The 23,980-nt window shown below is 49.5% G+C and overlaps 1 protein-coding gene across 4 annotated transcripts in view; it reads left to right on the top strand.

Annotated features, from left to right (window-relative positions):
• GSDME (gasdermin E) overlaps positions 1–22,802 on the top strand; it is a 46,238-nt gene extending 23,436 nt beyond the window's left edge. For all 4 annotated transcript variants that reach the window (XM_076006368.1, XM_076006369.1, XM_012773329.3 and 1 more), the window contains 7 exons: positions 5,829–6,000; positions 6,407–6,527; positions 12,372–12,536; positions 14,531–14,658; positions 16,413–16,596; positions 19,516–19,589; positions 22,435–22,802. In XM_076006368.1, coding sequence (XP_075862483.1) covers positions 5,829–6,000; positions 6,407–6,527; positions 12,372–12,536; positions 14,531–14,658; positions 16,413–16,596; positions 19,516–19,589; positions 22,435–22,665 — 1,075 coding nt within the window. In that variant the 3' untranslated portion in view covers positions 22,666–22,802. The remainder of the gene's footprint in view (positions 1–5,828; positions 6,001–6,406; positions 6,528–12,371; positions 12,537–14,530; positions 14,659–16,412; positions 16,597–19,515; positions 19,590–22,434) is intronic.
• Positions 22,803–23,980: the final 1,178 nt, after the last annotated feature.

The raw sequence follows: 23,980 nt of genomic DNA on the forward strand, positions 1-23,980 counted from the left end.
ATCCTTCCCCGACCGCTGGGCAGCAGTCGTGCGGGTTGAGCAGAGGTGGTACTCGGGGCAAAGCCGACTTTCCACCGCAGAGCCACATAATGCCCTGGGTCTCTGCTAGTTTTGTCATTTCTCGATAGCAGACACAACAAAAGCTCCTACTCTGTCGTGTTGGCTTCTGGTTCTTGGAGAGCCTTATTGGAACTCCACTGGAAACTCTTCCTTAAGGACGTGTTACTGTCAAGGGTTAGTACAGAAGAGGACCGTGCCAACTGTGGCAGCCTTGGTCTCGTTCCCTGAGGAGCAAGCGTCTGGCCCGGTGCCTGGAGCGTCGCAGGAGTTGACGTTTGTGCGGGTGAGGGGTCTGTGTGGGAAAGCACGTCCTCCCGTCCTTGTGCTTTGGGGAAGAAAGCTGCCTCCCTCCTTTTGGATAGCGTCAGAGTTTTCAAAGTCTCCTCTGGATTTCTTTCCTGTGTGTTTGCAGTTTGGCTTTTGAAAGCCTTAGAAGTAGAGAAAATGGGCATTAAAGCTTCAGCCTGGGAGAGCAGGCAGCTTCATTAGGGCTGGCCTGGGGAGCTGATGGCTGTCTCAGCAGCCTCCCTTCCCGCTGGGCGGCTCTGGCCCACGGCCTGGCCCCCAGCAGCCCTGCCGGCTCTGGGCCACGCGTCCTCCCGCCCTCTGTCATTGCCTGCTGCCTCCCAGCAGCTCCGTCCTGAATCCACGTAGCCATTTTCCTCGTCGCTCTCAGCGCTCACTCCCGGCCGAGGGCTCACCTCGTGGAGCATCCTGAAGGCTGTGGCCGTGGCTTTCAGCAGCCTGAGAGGGATCTGGCCTTGGCTTCTCTGCCAATGGTGGAAGGAAGGAAACATTTACGGAGCAGCTGCCTCGTGCTGGGTAGAGTGTGGGCCACGTTGTGCAAGATTTTGCTCACCGTAACCCTCGGAGCAAGGTCACGGTTTACAGACATGGAGACTGAGCCTTGGGGACTGGCGGTGGGAACCCAGCTAGGAGGAGAGCAAGCTTGGGCCCGACACAGGTGTTGGTGGTGCACAGGCCTGCCAGGTACACGGGGCGGGAGGAGGAGCTCACAGAGGGGCTGGCGGTGGGGCCGGCAGGTCCAGTGAGGGAGGACAGGGAGGTCTCCTCCCTTCCGTCCCCCTCCACACCTGCTCCTTTGGATCTGGCCCTTTGTCTTTGACGATGTTATGCCTCTGTCTTGGTGGTCTCCTGTTCCTGCCTTCCTGTTGCTGTCCCCCAGGAGGAGCAAGGCACCTCGCTGTTGGAGGCTGCTCTCAGAAATATGTAGGAAGTGGATGGAGATCACCTGGTTGCTCATTTTCTGGCAGGGAGTGCTCCTGCCCCGTTGCTCCTGTGTGTTTGCACTGACCCCTGGCTGGGCTAGGGGACAGGGTGTCATTTCAACCCTGCCTTTAAGGCTTTATTAGATAAATTATTCACATCCCCCCCCCCAAGTGTGTGGGTAGCACAGGGCTGGGCACCAGTAAAAAGGGCAAACGCTGTTGTCCTCGAGCTTATAGTCTGTGCAGAAAGTCTTTGCTTTTTTTTTTTATATATGTTTTGAATAGGTAATCTATTTACATGGTTTCAATGTCAAAAGGCCAAAAGAAAAAAGGTGAAAATGAACTCCCAGCCATCTAGTTCCCCACCCAAGAGGCAGCCACTGCCAACTGTTTCCTGTGTCTCTTTCTAAAGCCATTCTGCCCGTGTCCTTCAGTGGCCCTTACCAGGCCAGGAGAGAGGAAGCCGGTCAGGACAGCCAGGGAATGGCTGTCTGAAGGCACTGGCTGCTGCCATCGAGGGTGGGGCCAGGGTTAGGGAGCACAGGCAGGCGTGGATGTTCTGAGAAGGAATTCCAGAAGATCTGGATGTAACCCTCTCTCCCACCCGCCGACCACTGGTCTGGTTAGGCAGGCGGGGTGTGGGCGTATAGAGTGGGCAAAGCAATGTGGGAGTGAATAGAGACCCAGGCCACGTTCCTACTGCAGCCGAGGGTACTGTCACCCAGAGGAGGGAGACAGCAGCTGTGGGCTTTTGTGCAAGACCTAGATGGGCTTCTTAGCTGTGTGACTTTGGTAACTGCTGGCAGCCTCTTTGAGCCTCCTTTCTCCTCATTTCTGAAACCACTAATCCAGGGTTTTAAGTGTGTTTGTTTCTTGAACCCCATTAGCAGTCTGAAAACCCATGGATCTCCACAAACGTATATAGGAAAATGTGTAAGGTTATAATGTAAACAAATTACATCGATATGTGGCTGGTTTCCTCACTCGGTGGGCCCAGAGAGCCCTGTCTCGTGATTCCTGCTCTGAGCGGGGCCAGGGCCTGGCTCTCTTGGGCTGCTCTGGGTGTGCACCTGGGGACACTGTTCCCAGGGCAGCACCTGTTCCCCCCGGCCTACGTGGGGCCCGGCAGAGGTGACTAGGGCAGGAGGTGAGGAGGAATTCCCTTTGGAGACTGCTTTACAAAGAGTCAAAGCGACAATCCGTTTTCCCTGGTGAGTGGCTTCCCCCTCTTCCCCATGCGATCTCCCCTGACTGGAGGTGATTAGATTTGTCCAGCGTTCAGTTTCCAAAAGGTGGCAGCACTGTTCTGGCAATCGGAATCCCAGCGACTTGGGTGGAAGCGTCTGGGTCTCTTCACAGCCGCTGAGGTTGCTGCCGGGTGGATGCCGCCTGCCGTCCTCACAGCCCTGTGACTCTGTCCTCCCCAGTCACCTAAATCTTAGCCTCAAACATGGGCCCTGTCCCTGGTGGGGCTGCCCTCAGGGACCTTCTGAGGGGACCGATGCTTTGAAGGAGCTCGGCTGGACCCAGCAAGCACCCCGGGACTGTCCTGCCATCAGATGCAGAAGGAAGTTTCATGCCTGCCACAGACTGCTCCCCTCTCTTTTGGTGTGCCTGGGGTGGCTGGGGGGGTTCCTGGAGGGAGGTGGGCATTTTAGGCAATGGAGTCTTGGGTGGTCTGGGCTAAGCTTTTGCTTTTCAGACAATTTCATGTTAGCTGAGAGCAGCGTCAAGCGTCTCAGGGAGTCTATTGAAGGCACGTAGCTGTGCAGTGATTTCCAGTCTGGTAGAGTCACATCGGACTCCTGAAGGCACCTTCAGTGTCCCTCTGCCATCAGTTATGAGGTTGTCACCAGGCAGGATACCACTGCCTCTGACGTGGCATCCAAGTGGGGATGAGCCAATACCTTAACTGTAATTGAGGGTGTAGATTTTCAAGAATCTGCTACAAGATAGGGTTTTGTACAACAGAAGGAAGAGACCATTAGGGAATATTTGCATGCATGTTCCGACTGGTGGATACAATGGCTTTTATCTTTAAAGTTTCTGCCTGTAGGAGACCAGAACACAACCCCTTCGGAAGATTCACATCTATATATTCTTTAAACCAACCTGCTAGTCCTCCATCTTCCATGTGTTTTCTCTCTTTCACACACACGCGCACATACGCATTTGCACATTGATTAAAGCAAATAGAGGAAAACACCCACAAGTTTTATTTATTCATTTATTCCCATAATATTTACTGAGCCCTTCCTGTGCACTAGGTACTGATCTTGGCCCTGAGATGTGCAGTAGACGAGACGGCACGGTCCCCACCTCTGTGGAATTTATGTTCTAGATGGAGGAGGCAGGGAGTGAACAAATAAAGGAATGAGCTAGAAAATTATCACATGGAGATGTGCTCTCCAGAGAAGTGGCTTTAGGATGTGATAGCGCGATGGCAGTGCAGGGGACACCTCCCAGGAGGTGACAACACGTCAATGAGATGTGGTCGGGGACATGGAGCTGAGGCCTTGGGGTGAGCATGCACTTGGTGAGTCTAAGGCACGAGAGAGAAGGCTGGAAGGGTGAGGTCGACAGGGAGTAGGGGCCGGATCACGTAGGCCTCACAGCGTGGGTGAGGAGTTGATGTGGGGTGCAGCCACGGAAGGCTTTTAACAAGGCAGTGATGTGAAAAAGTACCTCTGACCCAATTAAATAGCTCGTGAAGTGCACACATTGAGGCATTTTTCTCTGGGCTTCATAGAGGAACATGTGAGGGTGGCTGGAGCCAGCCAGAGTCGCCGTGGCTTTTAACTCTGCTGGGCACGTGCCAGCTGCTCACTGCCAAACCCCAACGCAACCCCGTGAGAAGGGCATCGGCACCGTCAGTTTATCGATGAGCAAACCTGGGTGCAGAGGTGAAGCCGTTCACTCCAGGTCCCCAGCGAGAGGGCAGGGCTGGGGTTTGAAGCCCAGCGGGGCGGGCTCTAAGCGCTCTGTCCTATGTTCCTTCCTGGAAGTGGAGTCCGAGGGCAGCTTTGTGGTTGTTATCAATATGTTTTTATTACATGTGAAACACTTTCATAATTTGTATTTCCTGGACAAGTACTATGATTGAATCAGTTTTTCATATGTCTTTTTTTTTTTAATTGTGGTAAACTGTCTATAACATAACATTTGCTATTTTAACAATTTTTAAGTGTATAATTCAGTGGCGCTAAGTATAGTCACACTGTGGGGCAGCCATCACCACTCCCCGTTTCTAGAATTCTTCATCACCCCTCCCCGTTTCTAGAATTTCTTCACCACCCCAAACAGGGACTCTGAAGCCATCAAGCACTTGCTCCCTGACCTCCCAGCCCCTGGTAACCTCCAGTCTACTTGCTGTCACTATGAACGTGCCTATTCTACATGTCTCACATAAGTGGAATCGTACAGTATTTGGCCTGGCCTTAGTCACTTAGCATAATGTCCTGAAGACTCATCCATGCTGTAGCATGTATCTGAACTTCATTTCTTTTCGTGGAATGTAATATATACGAATACACCACATTTTGTTTCTCCGTTTGCTGATGGACACTCGAGTTGTTTCCACCCTGGGCAGGCTATCACATTGAGATGATAGCAGCTCTTCCAGCTACTCACTCCAGTCTGGGGCTACTTTCTGAAACCCGGAGAATCTGAGTGTGCCCAAAGTTGGCAAGCCAGCACTGCGTGGTGGCAGGAGCTGAGCTCTTCAAGGTGACTGACATCTGGCTGTTTAAAAAGACCAGGATGGACACAGTAACTCTCATTGTGCTGCTACCAACTCTAATTTGGCTCTTTTCCTGTCCATTTCGTAGAATCATAGTGTTGAATGAGATCTCCAGACAGGGCATCTTTTCATTCATCATTTGCTTCTAAGCATGAAATCATCTCCTGTTAGATACAAATTTAGTCTGTTCTTGAAATTCTACAGAATTTCAAGGGGCCGGGTGGGGGCCCATGTCTCTGCCAAGTGACCCTGGGCAGGTCATGCCTAACTGGCCTCAGTTTCTCCATATGTAAAATGCGGTAAAGCCCCTTCTAAGGGATTAAAGGTTAAGACATTCCTTTTTAGTTCAAATCTAATTTCCTCCTTGATACTTGTACTTTAAGTCTGTTCCTTTCTCCTGTGTGAGAAGCATGTGGCCACCGTTCCCGCCATTATAACCCTTATTCCCTGGCCCACGGCTGTGGCGTCTGACATCCTTCAGCTCTGATTGAATAACGAAAAGTGGAGTTCCCAGAGTCCCAGGCAGGTGGATTGCAGTTCCCCTGCTGGCTGGTTTCATTTCTTCTTCCTTGACAAGCTGCTGTTTGACTGAGAGCCCCTGTTCCCTCTGGAGTCCAGCCTGTTTCCCTGGCCTTGGAACTGTGGTTTATGCCTTTCCAGGTGACCTGCCCCCTCTTTTGTCACCAGGAAGTTAAGCTGTTGTCACCTGTTTGCTCCCCAGCCTCCCGCTGTGCAACAGGAGGAAATTCGCTCCGCATCATCAGGCACGGGACCACTCACAGCCATTTTTTCTCTTTCAGAACGATCAATCTGAAAAACCCCATTCTGCAGCAGGTGCTGGAGAGGAGGAACGAGGTCTTGTGCATCGTGGTGCAGAAGATCATGACGACGCAGAAGTGTGCCATCTCCGAGCACGTGCAGGTGGAGGAGAAGTGTGGTGGCATGGTGGGCATCCACACCAAGACCGTGCAGGTGCATGTCCAGGGGCCCTGGGAGCAAGGCCACGGCAGCCCTGGTGACCTGGGTCAGGGGGCTCTTGGAGGGTGTCTTCATTCGTCAGGACTCTTTCTGTAGTGAGTTAACAGAAATCCAGCTCGGATTGGTTTAAGTGAGCAGGAATTTATTGGCTTGTGTAGCTGAAACACTTGGGGTAACCTAGCTTCAGTCACTGGATCCAGGACTTGGGGACATTGTGAGGTGCCTTCCCTGGGCCTGGTGCTCTCTCCTGTGGTGCCCACAGCTCTGAGCTCTCACCTGACTTCCTACTCGGGGCTGGGGCGTTTTCTCAGCCTCTCTTGAGCACAGGGCATGAGACCAGACGTGGGGGAGGCCAGGGAGGCCTGAATGCATAGGAGGCATCGTGTGCTCTCGCCCACAGGTGTCAGCGACGGAGGATGGCAACCTCGTCAAGGACACCAACGTGGTGCTGGAGATCCCAGCCGCTACCACCATCGCCTACGGCGTCATCGAGTTATATGTGAAACTGGATGGCCAGTTTGGTGAGAGCCACCTTCTCAGGGTGCACAGGGATCCCCCATGTTCCCCGGAGGTGCACACACGTGGAGGCTCCCCTACTGCTTTGGGGACCGTGGCACGGAGGCCAGAGCTGCCAGGACAGCTGGGCTGCACTAGGGGGAGGCTTTGGGGGGAGGGGATGCTGGGGACAGCGTCACCCTCTCTCCCAGACCCCAGCGTGGGGCACGGCAGCAGGGGAGGATGGGTCTCTGCAGGCCGACGGGTGGGCAGCAGCCCCGTGCCCCGACATTCAGTGACATCTCGCCCAAGCCGGTGGGTTTTGGTGAGCTTAGCTTCCTTGTGTCTGGAAGAAGGACATTTCCTCCCTGGGCTGTGGGGAGGACTGCATAAGATGAGGTCTATGGCGTGCCTGGCACAGTGGTTCCATGTTAGCCACTAATAATGTCATCGTTATTGTTGTCCCATCTTCCCTCCCCCAACATGAAGCCAAAAATGCTAAACTCGACCTTTCTGTGCTCATCACGAGTGTGTTCAGAGTGTGGAAATCTGGGTCATTGGTCGTCACTGTGTGGAGAAAATCAGAGCTCCTGAGCTAGTGTCTGCCCATCCTAGACGCCCACAGCCCCTCGAGCCTCGTGTTCCCAACGAGAAGGGCTTGTGCTGAGCCCCAGAAAACTGTGTGCCTGCTGCTTGGGGACATGAATGAGGAAATAGAATAAATTGTCATTCACCTTTTTAGGTGTGATAATGATGTTATGGTCATATTTATAAAAACGAGTCATCTTTTAGAAATTTGTACTGGAATGTTCAGGGACAAAGTGGTAGGTGACATGAGAGAAGATGAGCGGGGCGTGCGCAGGGTGGGGGCAGCGGTGGGGAGCAGTGGCCGAGGGCGACAGCGGTTGAAGCTGCGAGGTGGGAGAGCCGGCACAGACCGTGTGCACGCCCGTTGCCGAGGAGGAGGAGGTAGCTTCCGTGAGACGGCTTGCACGCTCTCCTCGCCCACGCGAGCTCCCACGCCATTCCGCGGCAGCTGCAGGGACGCGGGACAGGATGCCGAGTGTCCTCATGTGACACTCCCGACAAGCCACAGGGCGTTTGAGGATCGTAGGAGAAACAGCGGGGCGCGGGGTGAGGTCACTGAGCGTCCCTGTCTTACTTTGTAGCTGAAGCAGCCTGGTGCGTTAGGGAGGTGGAGTGACTTACCGGATGTGACGTAAAGAGAACAGGTCAGTTTTAAGAAATTGGTCTGGAGAAGGCAGGTCAGGGACCCAGAAACACCAAGGATGCCAGGAATGGTGACCTGTGTCCTTTAGGCTCGTGGTTCCCAATTGGTGTCATCCTGGGCCTGTGGGTTGTTATTGCTTTATTCTTTCTCTTTGAAAGCCTTTTGTCTTCCAAACTGTGTTATGAAGATGACTAAATCGTCCCTCTGCTTTCTGTTATCGGGGTGTGATAAGCAGCGTTACCACGTGCACGTAGGCGTTCCCGATGCTTACGCCTTGGGTTGTCCAGCCTTATTGGTGGTCAGAGGTCAATGTGTCACTCTCCCACCTGCAGCTTTATTTAGACATAATTGACAAATAAAAAATTGTATTTATTCAAGGTGTACAACCTGATGATTTGATAGATATGTTGTGAAACGATCATCACCACAATCAAACTAATGAACACATCCATCACCTCACGCAGTTACCATTTGGTGTGCTTGTGTGTGGTGTGAGGAAACTTTGTGTTCTTAGCAAATCCCAAGGCTGGGAGCAGTGGCTCAAGCCTGTAATCCCAGCACTTTGGGAGGCCCAGGCAGGAGGATCACTTGGGGCCAGGAGTTTGAGACCACCCTGAGCAACATAGCAAGATCCCATTTCTATAAAATTAAAAAAAATAAATTAGCCGGGCATGGTGGCGCATGCCTGTAGTCCCAGCTACTCGGGAGGCTGAGGCTGGAGGATCGCTTGAGCCCCAGGCGTTTGAGGTTGCTGTGAGCTAGGCTGATGCCATGGCACTCTAGCCTAGGCAACAGAGTGAGATGCTGTCTCAAAAAAAAGGAAAAATCTCAAGAATACAATACAATATTATTACTATTAACTACTACCACTGGGCTGTATGATACATTAGATTCCCCAGAACTTACGCATCTCACAACTGAAAGTTTTACCCTCTGACCAGCATGTTCCCATTCTCTTTCCACCTTCCTCCCCCACCTACTGGTAACCACTCTTTTCCTCTCTGTTTCTGTGGGTTTGACTTGTTCGGATTCTACACATAAATGAGATCACATGGTATCTGCTTTCCATGCCTGGTTTATTTCCCTCAGCATGATGTCCTCCACCTTCATCCATGCTGTCACAAATGGCAAGACTTCTTTTTCTTAATGGCTGGCTAATATTCCATTGTGCATGTATATCACATTTTTCTTTATCGAGTTAGTCATCTGTCAGTGGACACTTACATCATTTCTGTACCTTGGCTATCTCGAGTAACGCCGCTTTCAAAAGGCCTTCGGAAATGTTGGTGCGCGCCCAGGAATGCCATGAGCACCCCGAGGACCCTTTGGTGGCGGGGTCCCTGGCCTGGCCTGCTGCTCTAGGCAGTGGTTCTCACATGAGATCCTTCCTGTTTGTCCCAGGAGGTGACCGGACCCTGCCCTGCACGCACCCCCCTTGGGGTGGCCTGTTGCTTCTGTGGCGGCCTCTTTTTTTCTCAGAAGCGGGTTGAAAGACACAGCTTGGTCTGGCAGGGCTCTCCTGTTTGCATTTCAATTTCAAGCCTTTTTATCTTTGCTTCTGCCCCTATTGAAAATAAACTCCTCTTTGTGCTGCCTAGAAGAGGTACCCTAGGGACATCTTGACCATTCCTTTTGCTCATCACCCCCAGCCTGGCCTGGGGGGCAGCTCTGTGGCCCGTTTCCACTGCCCAGCACAATGCCTTCGCCGCTTGCTGGTGGCACCACTGTTCTGGGTGGGCGACTTACTGCCTGACTCTAAACCAGTTCTGCTTTGCTCTTTTTGCTCATCTGTCTTCTGTCGCTCTTGCCGCAGAATGTTCTGATACAGCTTCATAAATGTAAACCTGCAGGGGCTGGAAGGGCCCTTAAGAGGCTGTCTGCTCTCTCCTCCCAGGTGGGATTGCATCTGACAGGGACCCAGGTTGTCTTCTGAAACGCCAAGACAATGCGGACTCCTCCCATGTCGCTGTAGCATGACCCCTTCCTTCACCAATAGCTCCCCTCTCTGGAGTCACTTGTGGCCAAGCAGAAACATCCTCTCATGATCTCGAACTTCAGCTTTGCACTTTTGTACAACTTGGCATTTGCTAGCGTCCTTTCAGCACACTGCACCTGAATCTGTGCACTTCCCCCCAGGCCCAGTGCCCTGACACCATCTTTCCCCTGGTGTCCCTTAGAGTCGGGGTCTCACTATGTTGGCCAGGCTGGCCTTGAACTCCTGGACTCAAGCGAGCCTCCTGCCTCAGCCTCTTGAGGAGCTGTGACCACACAGGGTCATGCCACCATGCTTGGCTTCGCCACACACCCTTAACTGGCTCTTCTACCTCTCTGAATCTTAACTGTCTGTCCCATCCTAGCAGTGCAGCCAATGTGCTTATTTTGAAATAAAAACTGGATCATTTCACTTGCTCAAATACCCTTTTGTGGCTCCTTTTGTCCCAAGGACAAAGTTTGTGCCTCAGGGGCATTGTGGGCCCAGCCCTGTGTGTCTCCAGCCCGCCCTCCCTGACTCGGGGATCTTGCCAAAGTCGGCCCACTCTCCGGACGTGCCACTCTCTCACCCCTGTGCCTGCTGCTCTCTGTGGAGCGCGCTCCCGGCTGCTTTGCCTGGGTCCCGCCGAACCGTCGGGAGGCTGCTTAGGTGCTGCCTCCTCCGGGAAGTCTTTTCTGGTTCTCTCTCTCTGTGATGGGGTCCAGGACACACGACCCCAAAATATTTTAAAGTGAAGGAATTTGAGAAAACTGCAGAAGCAGAAAAGTCACTGTGACCTTCCCTTCACTGTTCTGCCCTGAAGAGGTCACGGAGCCTCATGCGAGAGGTGGCCTCCCTGTAGGTGGGGGGAGGGAGCAGCCTTAGCTGGAAGGCACAGGGACACAGAAAACCTGCACAGACAGGCCTCGCTGAGTTCCCCCCAGGTTGGCCATCATGTGATCATGTTTTTTGGCCTGTCGTATCTCTCCACTACTCTCCATCAAGCCTAGCACGCGGTACTCAGGGTTAGCTGTGTCTGCGGTCTCCTTTCCTCACGAAGGCTGCCGTGTCACATAAAACTAACAGTAAATTTGTGTGCTTTTCTCTTGGTAATCTGCTGTTTGTTATGAAGCCCTCAGCCGTCTACCTGGGACGGGCAGCAGGGTGAGCTATTTTCCTCCCCCGAGCCACCCTTACCACGCCGACTGCCCAGGCCTGGTTGCGTCCTCCTGGCGTAGAGTGGGGTCCTCGCGTGTCTGCCGGATGGGAGGGATGGATAAATGAAAGGGGATGAGGGAATAGGCAGCGGCTGCAGGGGCTGTGCGTGGGTGAGGCATTGGTGTCGTGGACTCCTCAAATGCCGGTTGGCTCTGCATCATCCTGGGGACCTGACAGGGCCCCTGGCAGGATTCGAGGCTGTGCGAATGGTCACTGCACCTGTCCTCAGGGAGCAAAAGCATGGGTGCGGGTTTGCATTTAGCCACTGCAGTGGATAAGTGCAAAGGCCGGAGGATCTGGGGCCCTGCGTCTCCAGCGAGCATGGGTCGGTCGAGTAAACCAGGGATCATTTCACTTGCCTTTAGGCATTCTATCTCCATGAGCATCGTTAGTGAAGCAAATGAAAATATGTGCTCATACCCGTGCCTCCCACATTTCACTGAAGTCCAGGCTCAGCCGTATTTTTATTCTGCAGCTTTTGCTTAGGTATGCCGATTATTAAGTAGAGGCGCCGAGAGACCCCTAATTCTTGAGTTCACTTACTGTCCCTGCTTAGCAAGGACATAACAACTGTTACATTTCTACCCACAACTTAAGTATCTTAGCAGGGTTCTCAAATATGGAGGTGTTTGATGAAATGTTTATTTTTGTTAAAAACATTTTATTGTGGAAATTTTCACAAGTGCAAAAGTAGAGATGATACTATGGTGAACCCCCATGTGCCCAACATCCGGCTTCAGTGACTATGCTAATTCATGTGTCATCCATCACTCCACCTCCTCCTTCCTTTCACACTGGGGTGTTTTGAAGCAAATCCTAGGCATTATATTGTTTCACCTGTAAATATTTCAATACTTTTAAATGGTAAGGCTCTTTAGAGACCAGTTTTGCTTTCATATAAATAGATATGTATGGAATGTATTCTTTTGGCTTTTCTCACTCAATGTTTGTGAGATTCATTCATACAACTGCAGAAATCAGTTCATTTTTTATTGCTGTGATGATTATATTTATTAATAAAGAAAAGACTCCTTGAAAACATAACCATATACCATAACTACTTATGAACTCAAATATAGTGATAATAATTCTTTAATATTGTCCATGTTCAAGTTTTCCCAGTTGTTTTACACATGGAAGGTTTCATTTATTTAGAGGTGGTCTGTTTATATCAGGATAAGAAAATATATCCAGTGTTTTAAAGATTGCATCCTGCCTACTCAGAGAGTACCCAGTAGAGAGATTTATGTTAAGAACAACCATTTCTTCTGTGTTTGTAGGAAGTAGCTGGGTTTTTGGCCAAGCAGCATAATGTGTGTAGGAATCAGGTTTTATGGGCAAGAGGGCGGAAGTGTCCCCTGCCCCACCCCCTCCCCCAAGTTAGGTAGAATGTGTCAGCAAGGCCAGGCTGACCCTGTGCCTGGCTTGTCCCTTTCTCCTGCACTACAGAATTCTGCCTCCTCCGAGGGAAACACGGTGGCTTTGAGCACAAGAGGAGAATTGGGTCTGTCTGCCTGGATCCCCTGGTCTTTCCAGACTTTGCATTCGTGGACGTGCCAGATGCTGGACACGGGACGTCTTCCCAGGATGGGGTGTTCAGTGTTTTAAAACAAGGTATTGCCAGCAGGGCGGGGCGTGGGCAGTTGAGGGCCATTTGAGCCCTGGGTCCCAAGAGGTGCATGTGGCTTTCAGGATCAGTGACCCCTCAATGACTCACAGAAAACATTTGACAAAACAGGGCAGTGCAGTGGAGTCCTGGTCCCCTCGGCAGGACTGACTGTGGTTGGAGCGTAGGGAGCCCCGGGCCTTGGGTGCCATGTTCTGAGGAGAGGTGGGGAGAAAGACCCTACGTGGAGCAGAGCTAGGAGGCCGAGGAGGGAAGCTGTCAGGCTCCTGGCATTTTTCTTTCCTAGTAACCACAGCAGCCCTGCTGGCTACTGAGAACGGCTAGTCACAGCAAGCATGGAGAACTCAAGTTTTGCATCTGTGTCGTCATATCCCAGGCTTCATTGCCAAGACAAGCGACGCTTTGTCAGCCTGGCAGAATGCCGTCGTGGAGCCTCACGTTATCCACACGGCTCGGGCTGCCCGGTGCCAAGGAGGAAGAGGGGCAGGGCCCGGGACGGGCCTGCGGCAATTCCTTTAGCTCCTCACAGCCTGTTGTGTTTTAAAAAGATGGCTGCTGCTTGGTGGGCTGTGGGCTGCAGTGTGGCATACAGGAGGAGGAGGAGGGGATGGACAAGGAAGAGGAGAAACAAATAATCGGGGTGAAAGCTTAGTGCAAGAGAGAGCTGGGGGACAGCCTCTGGCTTGGAGGGCGACAAGAGAGACTCCCCCATGGAGCTTTGATGAGGCTTTTGCTCCTCCAAACCCCAGAGGAGGCTTTTGCTTCTGCAGCAAAAATGTCAGTGTTGGAGGTGATGACAACGCAGGCCCAGTCTTTCCCTCCTGGCTCTTTTGAGATGGATAATTGGGTGTGATTTTCGGCTGCCACTTAAAAGATGTTGTTGTGGGTTAGCACCACAGCACAGCGGTCCTGCCGCCTCGAGCAGCACCTCAGGGACGTGCAAGGGCAGTGAGTGCTGCAGCTCTCTTGGCACGGCCTTTCCCGCGGGCCTCCCTTTGGAGTCGGCCGTTCCTGTCAGGTGGGCAGCCAGGTGTGCCGGGCAGGAATACAGTAGGGGCCTGGTTTTTGTGCCCTCAGAACCTAGGCCAACCTGCACAGCTCTTCTCTTCAGGCTGGGGTTGGCAAAGGGAGTTTTTGAATATGTCGGTTAATGATGTTAGACGTTCTTCTCTATGGGGCTTTCTACAACTGTTTGCTGGAATTTTCCATCAACACAGGTGGTGCATGTATGTATTAGTGTGCATCCCTGCAGATGGAAAGATGAAAGCATTGCTTTATCAAATCTTTAATTTATGAGAAGCTTTTGACTATTAGAGAAGAAAAAAGATGATTACAAGGAGAGGGCTCCTAAGCCTTCTACAGGGGGGACGTGAGTGACAGACACAGCATAACGGGCCTAGTGCTCAGCTTGAGGACTCATGAGGAAGGGATTGGATGGGAAAAGTAGAATAGCTGTGTTTGCCGTGAAAATACGGTGCAAGCTTCTTTGAAAAATGTGCATTAAATATTAAAGGGTACAAAATCTGCAATGTATTATAAGAAAGGACATGAAAAATAACGTATTTTGGGATTTGTATGGCTCTGAAGTATTATAAAAGTACCGACTTGTGTTTAGTAATTCAGCTTTATAATTTACAGAAATCGTGTTAGGAATCTAAATGACTTTTCCAGAAAATGACTGATTAGGCTTAATTAATGTTTAGAGAGTCATTAGAGGAGAGTGAAGCCAGAAATACAAAACCCAGCTTCCTTCTTTCTTTCTCTCTCTCGTCCCACTCTCCTTCCCTTGCCTCTGGTAGGAGTTTGGTTATTGAAAAATATGCAGGGTGGCCTTTAACTTGACGTCAAGTTCCATGGCTGACTCTGTAGCCGGGAATATCTGGGAAAGAACTGACAGTTAGCTATAAAAAGCAGGAGTTGCTGTCCCGTGTTGTGAGACGTGCGTAGCAGTCACGAGACTGGGTATGCTGTGTGTTCACAGCCACCCTGCTCTTGGAGAGGAATTTCCAACCCTTTGTGGAGCTGCCAGAGTCGCAACAGACGGCAGTGAGCAGCGTCCTCCAGGCGGTCCTGTTCGATGAGGAATTACTCGTGGCCCTGGAACAAGTGGTAAGACCAGACTTGTCTTAAGGTGGTGTTTTCACCTGGATTTTCTGGGAACGTCCACAGGCTGGGCCTCTTGGGCTTTGAGCCAGACTAGAATTGTGTTAAAGTTTTCTCCACCTCCTTTTAACTCTAAAGCTTGTCTCCCTTTCCTTCTCTCAGGTCCTTAGTTTTCTAACTGCAGACAGGAAGCTGCCGTGAGGAAGAGAGGGACTTAGTAGTTTCCTAGGGCAGCCTCATCAAATTAACTTGGGGGCTTAAGACAACAGAAACGTGTTCCCTCACAGTTCTGGAGGCCGGCAGTCTACAGTCAAGGTGTGGGCACAGCCATGCTACCGCCAGAGGACCTAGGGCAAGTCCTGTCTTGCCACCTCCAACTTCTGGTGGCTCCTGGTGTTCCTTGGCTTGTGGAAGCGTCACTCCAGTCTGCTGTCTTCACGTGCTCTTCCCTTTACTGTCTCTTAGAAGGACACCACCATTGGATTGGGATCCACCCCAATCTAGGATGATCTCACCTCGAGATCCTTATTTGAGTTACATCTGCAAAGACTAAGGTCATGTTCTGTGTTTCCAAGTGGACATATATTTTGGGGGCCCCCCTCAGCCCATCCTAAGGGGGCTGTGTGGTAGAGTCCAGCAAGTCAACCTGTTCCAGTTAGACCAGAGACATAAGTAGGCCTTTGCATTCTTCTGTTTTACAGGAGGAGGATTTCCTGGGGAGGCCAAGTTCCTTAACTCTTAGTTGTGCAAATGGTGAGGGGCACACAAGCTGTCCGACCCTCCACTCCCCAGATTCCGTGTTCCCCTTCACTAAAGAAAGCTGAGGCTTTATAAACCTGATTTTTTTTTTTTTTACTATAGTTTTATTTTTTTTGTTCTTTTGTTTTTTCTGTTGTGAAGGGAGTTTAAATAACTGCTTTAATGCTTTATGGTTTCCAGTGAAGCATTCATATTATTTTTCCCTCTAAAAATTAGATTGTGCCCAAAGAGCTTAGTTGCCAGTGACGGAAGCTGCATGGGTGAAACAGTCCTAACGGTCCACGACACCTTCACATTCTGAAGGATGCAGAGCTCAGCCCCCAGGAGAACAGAAACGTTTCAAAATGCTCATTGACTTTTACTTCCTAAAATAACTCCTTCCAAGAGGAAAATGTCAGGCCAGCACCCTGTGGGGAGAGCCTCAGCGCCTAGTTGGACGCTGGGGAAGCAAGCTGCTTGGGCAGGGTTGGGCTGGGGAGGGGGCCGGCTTTCATGTGAGTGGACGTGGACCCAGAGGCTACAGTGGAGCAGAATTGGCTTGCTCAGCAGGGCCCCCTGCCCCATGGCAGGCCCTGTGGGGACAGAGGAGACTGCCTGGAACTAGCTGGGGGCTGGAGAGCCAAGCTTGGAGCTTGAGAACCACCACGAGATGGTGCATTTGTATTCCTTTCCGCAGTCCTGCATGTAACCACTTGTTTCTGGTCCATGGTACGACCTGGCAGACCCTGTCCTGGTCTGGAGGGTTCTATCCCACCAGTTCCTGCATGCCTCCTCCACTCTCGGTGAATGTGCAGTACTTGGGCAAAGCTCAGCTTACTGTCTCCTTAGGAGGAAATGTAACCCTGTTGATTAGTAATTTTAAAACACAGAAGAGTTGGGCATCTTTCTTTACTTGGAATAAGGTGAGAGGCAGGTGTGTGCGCTGTGGGGCAGAGGCCCTGGGTTGCACTGCCAGGTCTCTAACTCTGCAACAACTGTCTCCTTTATCCCCCGCCCTGCAGTGTGAGGACGTGGTCAGTGGTCTCTCGCCCCCGCTGGCACTGCTGGCGGAGCTGACGCCCCCGCGGCAGCAGAACCTCACGACCTTCCTGCGGCTGGTGGGGTGCAGCGTGCAGGGGCCCGAGGACTCGGTCAGCAATCAGAGGCTCTTTGCAACGGCCTACTTCCTGGTCAGTGCTCTAGCAGGTATGGAAAAAAGGAAATGAAATGGCTGTTGTCACTTTGAAATTGCTTTGCCTAGTATACATTCTTCTGGGTACAAAGAAATAACTGTGGGAGATCTGGTACACATGGGTCCCTGGCTCCCAGCACAGGGAGGAGTAGAGGTGAGGCCTTTCCATTGCCGTGAGCCTTCTTCCCTGCTCTCTCCTAACCCCCACAGGGAGAGCCACCTACGGGCACACCCTGCCAACAAAGCCCAGCATCTCCCAAAATACAGCCTGCGAGTCACATGTGAGCCCTGGCGGAACTGAGTGGCAGTGGCTTTCGTTTTGTAGCTGTTCTCCCCTAGGGTTCTGGTGCTTCTGATCCTCTCATTCTCTGCACACTCGTCACTCCCCACCCGTGTGTAGTGCCGTTGCCATCGGGGGCTTTGAGGCTGTGGTGAGCATCCCGCGATCCAGCACGCGAGGCTGGGAGGCAGAACTGTGGCTGGGCCGGCAGCTCCATAGCTTCCTGCACGGGTCCTGAAATGGCCTCCCAGGGGAGTGGCCATCCAGTTACAGAGCAATCCCTGCCACCCCCCAACACTCCTAGAACGCACCATGCTGTAGGGCCTGTGGTATCAGGACGTGGTCATCCTTCGTGAGGAAGCTGGGCTTTTTTGTTCCTGGCCTCCCAGTCTTCCTCAACTTCCCTCCCAGTCGATATCATCAGGGCACTGAGTTTCTGGCACATTTAAGGTTCCCACCCAGCACCACACAGAAACAGAAGCCTGGTAATCTTCAATTTTTAGAGACTGAATCAGAGGGAATGCCTCTCCCAACTCCATGTGCTGACGAGTGTATGCTCTGCGTCTTGTTCTGAGTTACAAGATAAAAATTTTGACTGGTTACCTGTGATAGCAAATAAGACGGAGTCCTGCGGAACTCCACTAGAGACTTTTTCCCGATGTTAACACGAGGGTATTAGTGACAGTCTTTGCGTACAGCCATTCTGTCAGGCTGATCCATAGGCCAGGGCTCTGCAGCTTGTGAGAGGCCTTTACTTCACATCCCCCATTACTTATTGCGGCCTTTTTATCAATAGGCTGGATGAGTGATGTCCAATATGTAGCACAGGGCCGGCGCTGCGCATGACCACAGTCTCATTCTCCTTGGGCCTAAATGTGGCTTCAAATTCTCTGCAACCCTGCACATAGGTAGCTGCTCGGACTTGACATATAACATGCGTCTTACTTGCTATTTCTGAGCTGGAAGCTCAGATAGTGAAGTCGTTCGGTGCAGCTATTGTCTCTAAATTTCTAAACCAGGGTTGCTGTCTCCTAACTGCCCTCCCACTGATGTGTGACAACAGAGGCTGGGCTGGTGTTGAGCTCTTCTACTCATGCTCTTGTTAATCCTTGGCACTTCTGAGTTGACTTTTTCCTCCTACATAGTATAGTCTCCTCCTTAGAATCTGGGGAAAGTACCAGAATAGAATATGGGCTCTTCTTAGGTCCTCACTCCAGTGTTTGGCTTTATGGTGCTTTTAGCTGTTTTTAGCACGTCAGTGCCACATGTGATGTGTCTCCTGGAAAACTTCCTCCACCGCCTGGTAACCTTACACGAGTCATCAAGTTCTGAATGTCTTGGACCTCATTTATAAAAATGGAATTGGTATATGGAAGAGCAGTCAAAATAATTCATTTCAGTTGAAGAAACATTTAACAAGCTTATATTGTTTTAGGTACTACTGGGTACTGAGGGAGGAGAAAATAACAAGTCCTGGCCCTCCAGGACATCAGAGTCCAGTAGTAAAATGAGTTGGAAGCTGTCCTTTCGGTCCTGTGCCCCTAGGACCATGCTCAGAATAGCAAACGAACAATATGGAACTAAAGTAGTGCTGAGAATAAGGGATGAGGGTGTTGATGCCATGGACAGGGGAGATGGCATGTGTCAGTGACTCAGCTGGGTACACAGGCCAGATGAGGGCCTACTTGAGAATTTGTTGAAAGCTATGGACCTTCTCTGTAGGCAAATGCACACACATTTGAATGCAATGTTGGGGGATCATCTCCCCAGGGGTTGCCCCACACCATGGTTGCCTTCCTGGGGTCACCACCTCAGCACACTGCCTTTTATAAGTAAGGCTGCTAATGCAGAGGCCATCGACTCGCTCACGCACAGCCCCTGGACTAAATGATTCAGCAGGTGACTCTTTCCTTCTTTAGCTCATCTTGTACTACCCCCACCCAACCAGGGATTGGGTTCCTTTTAGGAACTGTATCGTCTACCCTGGGAGGTGTTTAATATCCATTTTGAACAATGCTGACCTGGATTTCCTGTCCCCAGGGTTTGGCAAGGCCTCTCTGGGGCAGCCCCAGCCTTGCACAGCGCTGCCCCCACCCTTCTGCTGTTGGTGCTCCTGGCCTCAGGATTTCCGTGGTGCCACCCCTGATCAGGCCACACTGTACTGTACTTTTCCCCCCAAAATGATTGGTGACATGGGTAGAGCCCTTTATGCAGTGCTCTGACATATGCAAAAATAAAAATACGATGAAAGGAGGAACCCGAGGCTCAGAGAGGTATATCCAAAGTCACATCCCAAATATGCGGAAGTGCTCATAACGTAGCTCTTCTGTCACCAGGTTGCAGGGTCTTTCTACTTTTCCATGTTGATTCTCTTCCCCAGAGTCTGTGCAGTTCTTCCTGACTGGTAAGTTGAATATCAAGGAATATTCTCCGGTGAAACACAGAGCTGGTGACCAGGTTCCTATGTCTGTTTTCCAAAAGGTCTTTGCTGCCTGTTTAGCACCATTCATTCACTTAATTCAACAATTGCTGAGCACCTCCTCTGCTTAGCTCCTGGGAAGGTACTAAAATGTCAATTAGATACCATCCAGGAGCTGGCTCTGTTCTTGTGGACTTTATTTAGGACAGTGACTGTGGTTTTTGTCTCCTGCAGAAATGCCAGATAATGCAGTAGTTCTGCTGGGCACTTGCTGTAAACTCCAGATTATTCCTGCGGTTTGCCACTTGGTAAGAAACCCCCCATATGGGAGCTTGGGATGGATAAGAATGGGGAAATGAGGAGAGGGGTGGACAGCTAACAGCTGATAAGACACCTCTAGGCTTTCTCATCCACAATAGCTCTTCAGGACAGTTATACAAGAATTGTTACCCCCTTTTATATACATTACACCACCCCCACAGGAAGACTGAGGCCCAGAGGGAAAGGATTTGTTCAGAGAACTTGTTAGTAGGGCCAGGACCCCAACTTTGTCTTTATACCCCAAATCTTATGCTTTTCCGATTGTTTGCAGAGAATTTTGGCCAGGGCTTAGTGCTACATTGCACTGTATTATTGGCAATGGCAGTTTTATGCTTAGACTAGTTTGATTCAGCTCTGCATCAGATTCACCAGGAAGGTGTTCAGGACTGATTTGTCTCAGGGAGATACAGCTTCTTTCATCCTCTTTTAGGAGTATCATTAGCTTGGTGCCCTCAGGAAATGTCATTATAAGAGCAAGCTGAGTTGAACCCCAGAGAGTCAAGGTTAAGCCTTTCCTTTTTAAATTACAAATTGAGCCATTAGCAGAAGGAACCACCAATAGGCTACCCTGAAACCAGTCTAATGTAGCTTTTGCAGGTGTTGGTCAGCCTGGGGCAGAGGAGCACAGCATGCATGGTCTTATTATTTTAAGGTCTAATTACTAAGGGGCAAGGCCAGTCTGTTGTGTTGGCCCAAAGGATCATATCTCAGAGCTCTGCTTAGATTTGGGAAGCAGGTATTGGGGTAGACTGCCTAGATAGGACATTTGTTATACATCTACTCTGGGAACACTGAGCAAGTGGTTACTGCGTGTGTCTTTGCATAGCAGACATCAGAAGACTATGCAGCATGGCATCATTCCCAAAAGCAGTTTAGATGTAATTCACCACTGAAAGCAGATTTTACAGTCCCAGAGGAACTTGTGTCCTTGTATATTGACTGCAAAAACTGAGCTACTTGAAAATGTGCCACCGTCTGAGTCCTGGGCCAGCTGGGGGTAAAGCTTGTGGCATAGTTTGGTCATGAAAACAATATGTGTCATTATCCTAATTGTATGCAATGATGAGCAAAACAGCTCTGCTTTCAGAGCCCAGCTCCTTTTGTAGCAACTGAGTGCTCAGCATTTACCAACTTAGCCCTTCCTAAGTATTTACAGACCCATCAGCTGCATTCAGGAAGTATATTAAAGAGAAAATCCTCCTCCTAACAGACTTGTCATTTTCCATGAAGATCAGCTGTAGGATCTTATCTTTGTGTTACCCCCAGGTTCTGCTCTGTTAGTATTCTAAGAGGAGCTACTAGAACACCATCCAGAATGGATTGTGTGCTGCCTTTGCACAGAGCCCCACCCACAGTCATTTGTTTCTTTTGGTAGCTGCCCAACATAAAGAACTCCTTTTTCTTATCTTCCTAGGTGTCTTCATATAATCTCCCCTTAGATGTGCAACAGCTCTTTTTAAAACATCAAGGCTCCTGCCTCCTGAAAGAATTTGAGCATCTTGTGTTTCTTAAAGGGATTTACTTAGAACAGGACACAAAATCTATCTGGTGGCCAGAGTAACTTTGAGAGAAACTTTCTGAAGTTTCTTTTGGAGGACTGTCAGAGATTCTAACACATTTGCCAAGAACTGGTAAAAGGGTTAGAATCATGAATAGAGGATGTTAACTTCACAACCCTTTGGGTCGCTGTTATCCTAGGGGTTGGCAGATGTTTAGAGAAGGAAGCTGGATATTGCTCAGCCCTGTCCACTATGCTGAGGATGCAGAGCCTGTACCAGTGGAGCTTGTTCTTAAATCACTGGGATGTGGTGCTTGTGCTTAAAGAGCAGGCCTAATCCACTCTCTAAAGCACAATCAATAGTTTGCAGTCTGAGCCAAATGGTAACATTAAGCCCGTGGTTACTGCACAGGCTGCATGTTACTTTCAGTAATGTCACCATCGCTCTGAACATTTTTGGAATTCTTCTTTTGGATTCACTTCAGATTCAGTTAAAATTCACACATTTTAGTTTCATTTTTAAAATTTTACTTTCTACATTATTAGTCTGATCTTGAATGTCTGTTTAAAAATTAAATCTACTGACAAACTTGTAATTGCTGAAGATCTTTTTTAAAATACTACCAGCATGGATCAAGACCCTAAAAGCAAATCAAACATTTCAAATGTTTTAAGCAGTTGGCATTAGAGCAGCATCCAAAATGACCTCTGTGAAGAACAAATGTTCCTTCAATACATTGAGTATCTGTTCTAGGTAGAGCTCACATGCCCACCTTAAGGTTTAGTGAGGGGAAACAGACTAAACAGTGAGTATCAAACAGATATTTGATATAGTAAGTTAATGGGGACAATATAATGGAGGAACGTAAGTGTCTCTGGGATGCAGGGTGGGAAAGGGGAGATGAGGAAAGGCCTTCTCATGTGGCATTTCAGCTGCCATCTGAGTGACGAGAAAGGAAGGTCACAGGTTCTTGAGGCAGGAAGCATAATTAAACTGTGGTACCTACCTTTGAGGCATTCATTAAAATCTATAAGAAATTCTAATATTGTCATTAAAATAAAGACATACTATGTATATAAGAAAATGTGCATCCTGACCTTTTGAACCTACTGGAGTTAATGGGTCTAATAGAAAGTAAATTGGATAAAATCAGGTCCTGGCCTGAAATCAAATATATCTTGTTATGTCTTAAAGGGTCTCCTGCTCCACTTGGGGAATTTAAAAGGTGACAAACTTAGTTTTTTTCTAGAATTACCTCCAAGTGCACTACTGTCTAACAATGTGGATTTTCTGTAACATTTTAAGGTGAATTTGTTTAAATGTGTCATTTCAGCTTCAGGCTCTGTCTGATGATGGAGTATCTGATCTTGAAGATCCAACCTTGGCTCTGCTGAAAGATACAGAAAGGTTTGGGATTGTGCAGCGCTTGTTTGCCTTAGCAGACATTCGCCTGGAGAGACTGCAGTCGTCCGTTAAAGCCATCATCCTGAAGGACCCTAACGTCTTCCCACTAATTCTTTATATAACCTTGAATGGGCTCTGTGCTCTAGGCAGAGGACATTAGTAATGTCATATGTGAATTAGAAGTACATGTTTTTACCCACAACTGAGTATTTCTCAGAATTGTTAAGATACTACTATTGGGTTTAGGTAAGATGTACGTTAAAAATTGATCAATGAAATGAATTGACAAAACAGTTCAGCTGTTTAAACTGAGGCCATTCATACTGCAGAAAGTCACTGCTTCTTTCTCATCAGAGGCCTCTGCTGTGCTGGTGACCCATGTCTAGGTTAGCTTCCAGCACCTAAAAAGCTGAGGGTTGAGAGTTTGTAGTGAAGGTTCAGATCTGTTTTTCTACAGAATGGGGTCCATCTAAATTGTGAATGCTGTGGGAAGGCAATTTCTCTTCACAGAAGAGGTTATGTTTTGGATGTGATATGTTATTTGCTTGAAAATTAATTATAAATACCACTAGAGTGTGTGTATATATTCTCTCGAACAAATTATACTAAAAAAAAAATCTAACAGCAACCCCTTGCTTGGGGGTCTACCTTATATGTGGGTTAAAAAGGATATGAAGGTTGTACACTGTGGCAGCAACTATACAAAAAATAAGCATCTTATATATAAACTGGAAAGGAACATGCAAAAGTGAAAGTAATTGTGCTAAAATAGTAGCACTGTGCCTTATCTGGTTTTCTGAAATAAAATAAGAAAAACAGACCAATGTATAATATGAATCTATTTGTGTAAAAAATTTTAGATGTGTAGAGTTCACCATGGCTCCTTTGGGTAGAGAGACTAAGAGGCTGGGACAAGAGGGAGACTTTTCACCCTTTTTTTGAGACAGGGTTTTTGCTCTGTTGTCTGGGCTAGGGTGCAGTGGCAGCATCATAGCTCACTGCAACCTCAAACCCCTGGGCTCAAGTGATCCTCCTGCCCCAGCCTCCCAAGTAGCTGGGACTACTGGAGAGTAACTCGTGAGTAGCCTGGCTAACTTATATATTTTTTGCAGAGACAGAGTCTTGTTCTTAGGTGGGTCTCAAACTCCTGGCCTCAAGCAATCCTCCTGCTTCAGCATCCCAGAGTGCTAGGATTATAGACGTGCTTTTTCACCCTTCTAGTCCTGTTAGAATTTTGTATGTATTGTCCTCCCTAGCAGCTTTGCCCAGAGGAGGGGCATAGACCTTTGACCCCTGCACATTCCTGGCCAGGATTGGGTGGAACTTGAGGGCAGGCTCACCCAACCCAGCCCGACCTAGCTGCCTCCACTTTATTCTCTGCTGGAGAATAAGGACACACCTGGAATTTCCAGGGCCCCAACAACCACCTGGGGCAACAGTGATTCTCCTGAGGAACTAGAGCTGTTCATAGGGCT

This window comes from Microcebus murinus, chromosome 9 (assembly GCF_040939455.1).
Source record: "Microcebus murinus isolate Inina chromosome 9, M.murinus_Inina_mat1.0, whole genome shotgun sequence".
Taxonomy (NCBI): domain Eukaryota; kingdom Metazoa; phylum Chordata; class Mammalia; order Primates; family Cheirogaleidae; genus Microcebus; species Microcebus murinus.